This window comes from Crocuta crocuta, unplaced genomic scaffold (genome assembly GCF_008692635.1).
Source record: "Crocuta crocuta isolate KB4526 unplaced genomic scaffold, BGI_CrCroc_1.0 scaffold219, whole genome shotgun sequence".
In the NCBI taxonomy this organism is placed as follows: Eukaryota; Metazoa; Chordata; class Mammalia; order Carnivora; family Hyaenidae; genus Crocuta; species Crocuta crocuta.
Genome location: NW_027551572.1, coordinates 6,739,352 through 6,753,228, shown reverse-complemented (window position 1 = coordinate 6,753,228; position 13,877 = coordinate 6,739,352). Strand labels below are relative to the sequence as shown.

Below are 13,877 nucleotides of genomic sequence, written 5' to 3'. Positions count from 1 at the left end.
AACAGAAAAAGCAGAGCCATCACACCCCCCCCCACACACACACACACACACACACACACACACACACACACACCACAAATAAAGATGAAATCAAATTATATCAGTCCCGCTGTACATATTTAGGTCTGGTGGAACATAATTAGAAAAGCCAGAGATGCTTCAGAGTATAATTCCTCAAACCAAAATGCAAAGCTGTGACATACAATATTTCCCTATTAAAGAATAAAAAAAGATCCATTCTGACCTTGTAGAGCATATGTCCTTCTTTTTCTGTCTCTCAAAGTTCCCAAACATCCAGTGAATATCTGTCCTTTATTTGGATAGCAAAATACACCTTCATGGCTGATAATTTCCTGTTTGTATCTATTAGTGTTAAGAGGATGTCAGTCCACAGAGAGAAACCGCGTGCTGGTCATTCTCCAGAAAAGCTCAGGCAGCCAAAGGCAATAGGAAAAGACTTCCTGTACACACACACACACACACACACACACACACACACACACACACACACACGTATATATTTAACTGTAGTTACCTCCCAGTAACTTCACTCCCTTCCTTTCTGGATTTGAATCATTTCGCCACTCCATGGAAAAGCTTGAGGACAGAGGAGTGAGACCCTGGCGCAGACATAAGGTCCAAGTAAGTCATCGGAGGCTTCCGCTTGGTTTGAAAGAATCACAACTGTGAGGAGAGTCAAGAGAAGCAGCCAACAGGATGTGTGTGGCTGGAGTTCCTGGCATGAAATCCTGACTTTCATGTTTATTTTTGGATGTATTTTTCTTAGCCCTTTGATGCAAATTTCTGGCCTGGGAAGTAACCCTACAGTACAAGCTTCAGAGTTGCCAAAAAGTAAGCCCAGACTCCTGACTTGGGAGAAATCAGGCCCATTGGCTCTTGGTTCCAACTCGTCCTGAGACGAGGGTATGGATCCCTGTGCATTAAAAGACAGGCACAGGGCTTCCTGTGTGAGGATGGGTCGTGCAGTCCTGCCTTACTGCTCAGGGCCACTATGTACCTGAAATACAGGCCTATGTTGAAAGCCTCCTGTTAACGTACACATGAAACAACTTCAAATTGTTTGCATACAAAAAAAAAAAAAAAGGAAAGGAAAAAAGAAAAAAAAAGAAATTGTTTGCATGCTAAATATAGTAATAAAACCACCCAGAGGACTCTTAAGATTTTTATGTTCTGATATTTTGTTTTAAATATTTGGCTTTAATTTTTCTGACAGCCCAAGACAGATAGGAACATCAAGTCCATTCAAGCAGGAGCAGATGCCTCTGAGAAGTATATTATTCTAATAAGGTTTTTAAAGCACATCAGCAAAGACTAAGCTGCTGTTATTTCAATAACTCCTATTCTCACAGTGACCTGAAAGAGTATTAATGGAAAAGGACTCTTTCTCCCTGCATAGTCCAAGAGAGGCAGTAAATGGAAATAACTAAAAAGCTTTTCAGGCCCACAACTGCCAACATATCTGGTAGAACTGAGAAATAAAACACTATGAAAATCAGGGAATAGAAATAGATGTAAAAATATTTCTTCAACAATATTTATTACTCCTAGAAATATTCCTATTTACAAATTCCATTCTTCTCCTAAGACAGAAACATGCACTTATTTCTTCATTTTACCATTCAGTTTTATATCCCATAAAGCATGAAATAGATTTTCAGTTACTTAACAATGTTTACTGAGGCCACAGACACATTTGGGGAATAAACTCTCCTGTAACAATCATTACGTCAGAGTGACGGTTCTCTGTGACATGAGATCCCTCAGTTAGAATAAATTCACAATGTGTGCCAAGAAATTTCTGGGTACAAGAAAATTTACAGCCAAGAAATCAATTTTATTGTGGCATGGGTCAGACTATAAATTTAAAATACTGCTTTTATTTTTAGACTCTTATAGTTTTATTGCTGTCTTTAAATTTCAAATGACTTATTCATAGGCATTGTTTTGTTGAACATGTTCAAACATGGCTCATAGTGAAGGAAAGCTTTTGCCAGATGATATCCATGCAACTGAAACACAGCTAAAAAGGTGGTGGAGCACGAGTTCAAGGACCTCTCAGAAGTGTCTCTTACGAATTTGATCAAGAATCTGCTTCTCTGAACACATTGGACTCACCTCCCCCATTGAATCTCCTGTATTGGGAATATTCTGTGTAAAGATGTCAATACATGCTACTACAAAGCTGAAAGCATCTTCATACAGACATAACATTAGATAGAAAGTCAACAAGAAAACAACAACAAAAAATAATACTCTTGGTGTAGTCATTTGTAACCACTGGAAACCTTCTTATCCTATATGTGCTGCAAAGAAATTAATGAAATTGGACAGTAAATCAGTTCTTCATTTAGTTCAAGAGCCACCAGCAGTCACACATCTTGGATCAAACATTAAGAACTGGCTTAAAACTCCCAAGCCTACATTTAACTACTCTGCCATTTAACTCCCTTACTGAGGGTACTCAATGCCACTACTGCCAAAGCATTTAAATTATGGTTGTCTCAAGCACTGAACGTGATATTTCCAAGAATTTTCAATTATTTTTCTTCTGAATGAAATTCAGAAACAGAACTATCTCCTCTTTCTTCTCTCTCTCTATCCTCTATATGATGCTGAAAAATGAGACATTTTATACTGTGGTTCACATAATTATTAAGTTCTAATATCACAAAGGCGTGAGAGGAGGGATGCACTATCGACCAACCCTGAATAAATTTACCATATTCACTTAAGTTAAGAAAACATGACCTGGTTCTAAGATGGAGCAATCCAATGTTCTCAAATCTGACCATAAATTAGCAACTGAAACATGGAAGGAGAACAAGAAAGCAGTTTTCATTAGGAAAGACACAGGATGCAATGAAAAGCATCAAGATGCTACCTCTGTTATATCTTGGGGAATACTTTATCTGATGTATTTGTAGAGACTATTGAATAATGTTCTGGCTACATTTATGGGAATAACTTTTTTAAATACTCTAGGTGCTACCAGTTTGACTTACAACATAATAGACAATATAAAGCAAGAGGTATCTGGGATGAAATTGAATAGGATTTCAAAACCTCACATGTAGTTCTCTGAGTGTGTTCTCTTCCTGCAGAGAGCTGAGGAAACTCGCCTTTGGTTAGGAAAGGAAGCAGGATTCCCTAGCTTTGTGTTGCCATTAAAGTCCCAAGTGTAAGATTTAAAATAGACTATTTGCTCAGCCAGCTAAAGAGCTACTTTTAGACTGTGCTACCTGGTAGTAGTTATAGATCATAATTTTCAGAGTGAGAAGAAAGAACTCAGAATCCTGGTCCTTGTGTTTTATCATTTGGCCCCTTTAAGTGACAAGGGCATAGATAAGGATACAAAGTTAGACAAGGGGTATTTGACATATAATGGGCCCACCATGACATTCTTCAAAAGTGATTATTCAAATGAGATGAACATGCAAATTTAGATCCATGATTCAGGTTATCTAATTTTTATTATCCCTATCCTATAGCCCAACACTGAGTTACTTAGCTTGCCAACAAGGGAGGCACCATTATCCAGCTTACCTTTCTGCTTTCTGGCTTCTTCCTGCCACCTTACAGTTCGATGAGGCTCCTACCTGAATCCTTCCCTACATAATCCTTTCCTTTTAATGCTTGGCTGTCAGATTTCAGCTGACAGTGCGAGTTTGGTTTTAATTTTGCTAATGGGCATTATTTACTAGTGTAATAAATGGCTGAGTTATAAACTGCATTATCTAACATAAACAAGGAATAAGTATTCTGAATATCATATTTTGCAAGCAGATTAGTTTCATATATGTCATCAATGGATCCCTCAAATTCAAATAGAAATAAAATCTATTTAATGATGATGATTTTTATGCTCTGAAAAACTATTATGACTTGGTAGCTTATTTTCTGTGTTCTACAAGTAGAACAGAAGCCCTCCTGGAGAGCGGGAGCTCTGTCAGTCTTGTTTGCTGCTACATCTACCTGACACACAAGAGATACTCAATGAGTATTTGTTAAAAAACAAATGGTAGAATAAACTTAAGTCAAACTTTTTATTTAGAAAGTTATTTAGAATATTATAACTTCTTAGGATTGTCATGTACCATATATGCAGAATTGTGCCCATTAATAAAGTTCTGATTAACACGGATTGCTAGATGATGGAGTTTCTTACATTTCCATTTTAGCCAGTTAAAACGCTGATTGAGCATGTAATTTGCACTCTGTACTTAGTAACATGAACAGGCAAATAAAATGAAGTATGTGACTAATCTCTTACTCCCTATGAGGTTCCAGTCCCCCACCTGTAAAATAAGAAGTCAGACAAAAACGCTGTCCTTTCCCTTCAGCTCAGTTAAGTAACTGGCAGGGGAGGTGAGAACCCTGCACTGAGGTTACACTTTAAGGGTTGGATCCACTGAGCTGCAGAATCATGTGACAAGGTGTGGGATACCAAAGCCACCCTCAATATCAATACCCCCATTTAATAATTCTCCTTTAAGGAAAATATCTGTGGAAAATAGCCCTAAAATGTACTCAAATGAAGTCTAACCACACGCTCAAGCTAATGACACGAATGCAACACTGATAGTAAAGCTTCCAGACATGATGAGCTTCCTGATGTACTCAGTATCACGTTTGACATTTTCTTGCCAAAAATGCTTGATCTGATCTAATCAAGCTTTTAACTCTAACTTCCATTTATAGGAAACCCTGGGGTAGGGGTACAAAAAGACACCATGAGAAAATAATCAAACAAATCTTGAATTTGGAAGAAACTAACCTAGACTTTTTAATAAGTCAATGCCATGGAAAGGATGAGAAAGACAGAGAGAGGAAGAAGGGAGGGAGGATGGAAGAGAGAGAGAGGTGGGGAGAGAACAGGAGAGAGAGCAAAGGAGTTAGAGGAGAGAGAGAGATAGAGAAACTCAGATATAACAATCAAATGTAAGACATGGTTCTTTATTTGAATCCAGTTTGAAACATAACAGACATAAAAGATATTTACTGAATATTTATTTATTTATTTATGGGTATTTATGGGGAAATTCGAACTGTGGACTAGGTATTAGATATTAGGATATTATCTTTAGTTTTGTAAGTGAAATAATAGTGTTATGGGTATGTGGCAGGATATTCTATTTTTTTGAGATTATGTTGAATATTTATGATGAAATGTCATAATGTCTTCCATTTACATTAAAGTGGTTCAACAACAACAACAAAAAACAAACATGGAGCAAATATGGCTATATGTCAGCAATTGCTAAACTAAGTGGGGTTGTATGGGTGTTCATTATATTATCCTTCCTGATTTTCTGTATGTTTGAAAAATTTTCTAATAATAAGTTTTTCAAAAATGTTCACAGGTAGCAACTTCTCAGGAACTTCCTTCACAGTACTGAGGGCTCCTAATTAAAATAAAATTTTAAATATTTCCACAAACCATCCTCAAAGAGCAACTTGAAGAAGTCATAACAGACAAAAGCAGTTATAATGACATACACCACAGGTGGAAATCATTTTTGTTCTTAAGCCAGTTTTCCAAATTTTCTTTTTTGGAAGACTTTTTCAATTTACCTTTTAAAAATGAAAGATCCAAAAAAAAATGGCTTATTTGCCTCAAGCTTGGTCCCTTTTAATTGACAGAAAACCTCTCCACATTCACCTCATGCAAACCTACTTCAGCTTTGCCTTCCTAAAACTAGCTTTTGTCTCTGAACTTTACAGAGCAGTTGGAGCTCTTTAATATTTTCTGAGAGGAACATTTCAAACAAGCAATCCCGCAATTCATTCACTACTGCCAAGAATAAAAGTAACAGGTTTCACTACCAAGGCCTTCCAAGGCTTTGCAGGACTTTTAAGGCAAAGCATCACTCATTCACCTGCAGCTTTGCTCCCTTAATGCATCTGTCATTTGTTTGGCTCTGGAGGAAACTATTTGATTACACAAAATTCTTTTAAGATCAAGTTTAAAATCTTAGCCACACTGGGACAAGTTGCAAAGCCTGCCAGCTCGATGGGTTAACACTTGGACATACTGAGCCAAGGACAAAGATAAGGAACAACCACAGGTTAAAATCAGAAGCTTGTAGAACTGAAAAGGAATGAGTGTAAAAGATGCAAGGCTTAGCTGGGCCTTTCTAAGTGCTCCACTTGCCATTACTACATATAAGATGATTTATTCCCCCTACTTCTTGCAAATGAGTGCAATACCCTAAGGGGCACTGGTAAGCAGTGGTAAATGCAAAAGCCACCAGCACCAGTCGCATCCATCCACCGCTGTGCCACCTATGCATTTTGAAGTTGGCAAGTAACCAGACATCTTTATGTCCCTCATTTCCCATACCTTATTGCAGGGAACATCATTTTTAAAAGCATTTAAATGAAGCAGATGTTAACCCCATTCATTCCACTTTACCAGGGAACATGTCAACGATGATTTTTAAAATGCAAAAGAAAATGTCAAAGTATTTTGTTCCCTGGTTAAGAATACATCTGTGGAATAGGAGAGAGGAAATACATAAAGCACTCTATGGTCATTCAAGAAATAATTATAAGGTATGTCAAACTATAGAAAATTGAGCAAGCACTAAATTAAAAAAAAAAAGCGGGGGGGGGTGTCTTATGTCATGATGGCTTTTTCATTCACTCATTTCAAAAACAAGTTTTGAAAATTAAATTCCATCTACCAGCTCAGAACAGAACACATTAAGGCTTGACTGTAATGTCATTATCCACGTGGCAGCTCCCTTTCTTTTCTGCAACTATGTTAACTGACAAAGAAGCCTTGGGGCTCACCTCCCATAGAGCCTTGAAGTCCTTCTGCTCGATGCGGAGCAGTTCGCTGCTCTCCCTCGTAACGATGGTCGCATGGCGGGGTGTGTTGTCCAGAATGGACTCTCCAAAGGCTGTCCCAATTCCCAGAGTACAGATGGTCACTGCATCCTGAGGATCCCAAAAATTGGTCATGAGAAAATTAAAAGTTTCACCGAGATGGGTGAGTTGTTTTTTCTTTGAATTTAAGTTTAACTTATACACAATAAAGCACTCAATTCAACTGCACAGTTCATCAAGTTTTGATAAATATATACACCTGTGTAATCACCACCCAAATCAAGACATAGAACATTCCTATCACCTCGAAATTCCCCTTGTGCCCTTTTCCAATCAAGAACCTCCCTTCACAGGTAATCAGTATTCTGATTTCTATCACCATAAAGGAGTTTTGCTAGTTTTAAAACTTCATGTATAAGGAGTCAGACAATATGCCCTCTTTGATGTCTGGCTTCTTTTGCTCAACATAATGTATCTAAGATTCACCCACATTGTGTCATGGATCGGTAACTGTTTTCCTTTTACTGAGGAGTAATTTTCCATTGCATGCATATGTTACAATTTGCTTATCCATTGTCCTACTTGTGAACATTTGGATTGTTTCTAGTTTAGGAAGATTATGAATAAAGCTGTTAGCAATAACCTTCTTCAAGTCTTTTTGTGGACATTATAATCTTTTTATATGACTACTACCTGCTTTAAGAAAAAAAGGAGGGAATCGTCTGAAGATGAACAGAGATTTTTAGTGAGAAGGTTGCAGTTACAATATTTCAATAGGAAATTAGGTTGGGGGTGCTGGTATGTCAGCCTGTCTTAAAGAGATAAGGAAACTGAGGGTCAGGGTGGTTGATTAACCCTACCCTGGTTCACACAAATAATAAGTAAGGCGGTCATATTCTAACCACGGCTATCTGACTATAGATTCCAAGATTTTTGTATCATGCTGCCTCCTGCAGCCATAATAGAGTAAAAACAGCATCAGATAAACTGCAGTGTGGCTGGTTTATAAAATGCCGTGAATCAATGATTTAAAAGTTTCTTCAGGTATACTAAAAAAGTAATTTCCAATCTGCATGCAACATTGGTGATAATATTTAATGCAATAGCCACTCAAAGCCACCCGTACATTAATTTTGCAGGGCATTATCAACTAACGGAGATTCACAAGGGTAATCCTCTGAGTTAGAAAACAGTTTTCCTTTCATGCATCTAAGACACAATAATAAGCAAATGCTATTAAGATCAAGTTAGTGACTCTGTAATCACATTACTAAGACAAATGCCCATAAGAATCCAGTTCCCTGAACCATAGCAAATTGCTTCTGTCCAGATATTACCGTATAAAATTGTGTTTAGGAAAATAAAATCAATAATATCTCAGAAAAGAATGAAAGATTGGGGGGAAATTTAAGAATAGTCTGCTAATAAACTTTCCAGAGATGCAGTTGCAGACAAATTCAGTCAGAAAAATATCCCCAGAACCAAAATATCAATACTCAGCAAGTTAGGTATCTCTAAGTAATTTTCAGACTCTAGTAAAAGCACAAGAGGGATTACAATAAATCTCAGACTTCCATAAATTCTCTAGAATATCAGGTCACCTTGAGAATCCTACTGGCCTACTTTATCATCTGCACCCTTTGGAAAGACTTCTTTTGCCTAATTTGTACCTTCAATGTAAAATTTTATTCTAAAGCTTGACAGGTATGGAACCATTAATATTACTCTTGCCACTGTTCATGCAGCTTAACTATCTATGGTTATCCACAAAGTATAATGAAAAGGAATTATGAAGATCTGTTATTTGTGAGCTAGTTGTAGATTTTTATGGATTATAAACAGTCTTCAATCTCACCTCCTATCCCTGGCTATATAGTTTGTCATCATGAGGTATACAAAGAAAGACATAGGCTATGAAAGTCACATGAGCCTGGCTTCTTGCTAGTGAACAGCTCTTGTGGTGGACAAAGGATTGACTCTCCCCTGGAGAGTTTAACAATTACCCGTGCATTACACATCTAACCACATTAGTCCTGTTAGTGCTGCCAGTGCATTGCCAGTGTCAAGTGTCAAGACAGGTGTCTTGATCTCCCATGTCCAGACCTCTGCAAGGAGGCACAGCCAGCCTCAGCCCTTTGATCAAGTATCTCGGCCCATTTCCAGTGTCCCTCACTCTCCTACCAAAACTCAACATGGAACCCGTCCTTCCCACACTTCCTCCTTCATACACAATCTTCTTAAGTTTAAAGACAGGGAGTCACAAACACAAGGTAGGATCTTAAAGTTAGGACTAGAAAACCTCACCTGGAAGGAGAATTACTTTTAGTTCAAACTTAGCTTTTAGCAGACTCAGTATTTTTAAGACAAATGTACTTAGAAATCTGAGTGGATTTGGGAAATATGGGTTGGGCACTGGGAAGAGGCAGGTCCTAAGAAAAACATTTTCACTCTAAAGATTCATCACTATCTTTAGAGTCCATGAATGTTATTTTTTGAACCCCAGACAGGGCCTTGCAATGTGCTTAGAAAAGAATTATAAAAAGAGAAATTTGCAATCTAATGTTCTTTCATATAACAGAGCCAAGATAGGTTGCTCAGTATAATATGTACATTGAAACGTAGGATGAATGTGAGTCACTGTGGTGGGAGCCCTCTTACTTTGGTCCACACTACATCTAACCAGATCCCTATGGTCAGAATTACAAGCCTGAACCTCGGCAGACAGGCTGAATGCATGCCTTTGCCTGGGGCTGAAAGTGTCCATTTCTGAATGTAATATTACGGTTTCTTTAAAGTTCACACATACTCCAGGGGCACCTAGGTGACTCAGTCGGTTAGGCGTCCAACTTTGGCTCAGGTCATGATCTCACAGTTCATGGATGAGAGCCCCGTGTCAGGCTTTATGCTGAGAGCTTGGAGCCTGGAGTCAGCTTGGGATTCTGTGTCTCCCTCTCTCTCTTTCCCTCCCTCTCAAAAAATAAATTAAAAAAATTTTAAATAAAAAAATTCACACATACTCAAGAGATCTGCTCATGTCTCCATACGTGTTTAATAGAGACTATTCAGATTATTTTATTTTCTGCTCATTTTCAGATTAATGTACAGAAAGGACACCTGAAAGAAAATATTTATAGTGACATAGAGACTGAAGAAGCTGGTCAGCACCTACTCAGGGTATAGAAAATATTAACAAAAGCAAAGAAATGTTCTATTTTGATGAGATGACAATTTACTTTAAGGATTTCCAAATATGAAATGTAGATTTAAAACTCTGAATGTCTTCAACATAGGAAGGTAGATTTACCAGATGCTGCTGGGGTCCTGCCGGACTCCTCCCTGCTCCTCACCTCATCCCACCCCCAAAGTCACTGTAGCTTTCTGGACAGTTGCCATACACACATGTGGCTTCCTCTCTCAGGCATCGGCATTGCTCCACCTGAGGACAGAGTGCTAGGCACTCGATGGCTGCAAGGGGCAACCTCCACCAAAAATGCATGAGAGGAGGAAGATGAATACCCCAGCTTCCTAACTCTACACAGTTTCATGGAGAATTACCTGAAAGAGTGAACCCAGGGGAAATTGTAACACGCTTTTATTGGCTTTCCCTCCTTCCATGTCTCACTTCCCCACTCCCTTACAAAGCTTCCTGGGGTTATCTTCAAAAATAACCACTTGCAGCTAAATCTTAGTCTCTATGCTGGCTTCCAGGGAAACCCAAACCAAGAGAGTGGGTTAGCCAAACATGGTTGTGAGTCCCCAGTTACACTGAGACCTCTGGGGAGGCACAGGGCTGAACCAGCATTCCCAAAGGGACTTTTGGAATAGGGGCAGAGACCAGCTTATCACTTACTGCTTTGCAGTGGACACAGAGTGAGTGCAAGATCCCCTGGGTGACACGTGGGAAGACTTCCTCATGTTATTAGTAAAGCATATTGAGTCTCTGAGGCCAATTCAACTATATAACTAGGGATGATGGGCATTCAAAAAAGGAGTGACCTGTGGCATGTCACTGCCATATCATCTGGTTTCTTCCTCCAATCTAATGCAACTCTCTTTCACCTGTCAGTCAACCTGGCCACTCCTTCTCATATCCTCTAAAACACTTCATAACCCACATACCCTTAATGGTACACATGCTACAGTGCGTCAGCACGTACATGTCTCCACATGTGTGAGTAGAGTACCATGTGCCATGCACTGAGCCAGGTGTCTTGACTATGACACCTTATTTTTTCCTCACGACAGTTAAATGAGATCATATATTTAAACTGCTTCACACAGAGCTTGACTCAAGAAATTCTTAATAAATTGTGGGTATTCTTATTGATGGCAATATTAGAACAATTCTGCAACATCATGGCTATTTCATAAGCTGAGGAAAATCAGGCCCTGAGATGTTCAGGGGTTTGTCCAGGAGCATGGCTAGTGAGCAGGAGTTGACACTAGTACCAGTAAGTCTAATCACCTCTGCATATACCTCTTCATATCATATGAAATATAAGTACTGCTTGCCAAGGCTCAGTAGAAAAGTCAATTAAAGTAATTAATTAAATCCACACAGGTGGTTTTCTTTTCAGTCAATCTATATATTTATTTATATATATTTATCTGTATATATTAAGTCTCAGTCTCCAGGAAAATAGAAAACAGCACTGCTCCCTCTCCAACCCTCCTTCCAGAGCTGGGGTCCACTTGGCCCTCATCGAGAGGATCAAATCCATTCCAGACTAGGGAACCAATCCTCTTAACTCATTAGGAGAAATGTAAGCAATTATTAGTTTTTCCTACTCTGATCCTGTGCCCCAGTTTCTAATAATGGAGTCCCTACCTCAGTGGGAGAACTGAGTTACTGCCTTTCTGCATCTCTGCCTTAATAACTTGCCTGGCATCGTAATTCTTTTCAAACAGCCAACTGTCTGGTTCTGACAGCCCCAGTCCCTCTCCAGCATCCTTCTGTGGCCAGGCCTGTTCATCAGCACACCTGGCTGCCCACTTTGATCACTAGACCCAGTTGCTGACTCCCTACTCATCACCAACTTATACCCCATCATGTTACCACTAGTCAGACCTACCCCAGTCCTGCACTCTACTAACCTGGGGGCCATGCTGCTCCAGTGTTCAGCCACTTCCTATGTACTGCCCAGCATACCTGAACATGCCCTCTAAACAGTTCCTGCCTCCACTACAGACAGCCTCCAGTTTCCAAGCTCACTTCCTCTGCCCAGCTAAGCACCAACTGAAGTCGTGAACATTATCCTGGCACAGTATGTATTTCAGTGGCATACGCAGGGTCTGGTTACCTCCATTCATAAAAGTTCATGTTAGGTAGGTTAACAAACATGTCAATACAGTCACCCTGATGGAAGACAGGGAATATTAGGCAAAGGACACGCACCTGGAGGCACTGAGAGTCAGAACACTCCGCACTTAGCAGGAAACCTCCCTGGAAGCAGCGTAGTGACCAAGTACTGACCTCGTAGACCTAGATTCAAAACTCTTCTCTGCCAATTATTATAGTCTGGTAGCTTTGGGTAAGATGATCCCAGGAAGCTCAATATACTCATTTATGAAATGGGCACAAGCAGGATTCAATATAAAAAGAATAACACACAGAGTTCAGTATGGTTCCTGGAACATAGTAGATGCTCTATAAATAATGGAAAATAGTATTTCTGACTGTCATATTTATATATACATTGAGGTTAACTACATTTCTAAAAAGCAAATTATATTTTTCTACTATTTAAAGAACAGGGAACCTCTACATTCATTTTGTATTAATCTTCAATGAATGATGGTTTTTCAACACTTAAATCCCAAGTTTCTCTGTGTCCCAGTGTGGATGTCAAGTGGCTTGAAGGATCTGCAAAACACTTCAGCTCTCTGGGGGAGCTTGTATTCAAAGGAACCCTTCTAACGAATCTTGCTGAAAATCAAAGAATCCTTTTGTGCTGCTACTAATCACCCCTTAATTTATCTGCTTTGTACATCTGAATTATGATATACCAGGTTTTCTTAAAGCAGGTGTTTTCATATGAAGCATTTTACTTGTTTGTTGCGCTATAAACATAGCTACACTATGAAAATAGGAATGGTGTTAAGAAAGCCAATGGCTGTGTATCACTGATATCACAGGTAATAAACATCAGCTTTGCAAATGTCTATTCACATCCACTGAAATCCAACTTACACAAGTTACAGACAGTCTGGGGAAATTTAAAATAACTAACAACCAACAAAACAGACATAAGAATTCTCTCTGATAAGTACATCAAGGTTTTTTAAAAACTGTCTTTTAACTTCAAGGGGTATCAGATTTTTTTAGTAAGCAGATTTAAATCACTTTGCATTAACAGCTCAAGAAACGTTAACTGTTTTCTGGCATATTTATTGTTTTGGATACATGCTGGGTTAATAACATCGGTGAACAAATTGGCCCTTTAAGTGCACAGATCCTAAACATAAATTCATACAAAGCAAATATTTTGACAATTTTTATTTTAGGACTACAGGCAATACTTGCCATTAGGTTTGGTAGTGCCTGGGTTTATTTATGAGCTAGAACTTAGTACTGGAATTTATTGAGTGCTGCAAGTCTTTTTAAAAAATAAAAATTTAATGGTACCTAATCTCTGAATTTGTCAAGACATTAAATTGTATGTGCTGTCTGAAGAATTTATTGCCAAGCACAAAGGCAAAATACTTCCAAGTCAAATGTGTTTCTTCCTAACAGACAGCAAAGACAGATTTATTACTTTAACAGCACTTCCCTGGAATGACAGTGTTAGACAGCTTAACAAGATCAGGCAAGCTGGCTGCAGGAAGTTTCGATTAGAACATGAGAAGGGACGAGCATTAGCATTCCAATAACTGAATCAGGGAGGCCAGCTTCATTTAGCAGAAAGCCAATCTGTCCTGCACTGTGGCTCAGCCCTGCATCCACCCAAACAAAGAATTACATGGCAACAAAACTAAACACAGTGTGTGGATGCCTCATGCAGGATACTAAATAAACTCCTGATCTGTTC

The 13,877-nt window shown here is 38.8% G+C and overlaps 1 protein-coding gene across 7 annotated transcripts in view; it reads right to left on the bottom strand.

Annotated features, from left to right (window-relative positions):
- RAPGEF4 (Rap guanine nucleotide exchange factor 4) overlaps nt 1-13,877 on the bottom strand; it is a 288,709-nt gene that overhangs the window by 216,070 nt on the left and 58,762 nt on the right. For 4 of the 7 annotated variants that reach the window (XM_077751097.1, XM_077751098.1, XM_077751106.1 and 1 more), the window contains one exon: nt 6,814-6,960. In XM_077751097.1, coding sequence (XP_077607223.1) covers nt 6,814-6,960 — 147 coding nt within the window. Of the gene's footprint in view, nt 1-244; nt 294-535; nt 619-6,813; nt 6,961-13,877 lie in introns of those variants that run through there. The other 3 variants (XM_077751102.1, XM_077751101.1, XM_077751100.1) reach the window with 3 other exon arrangements.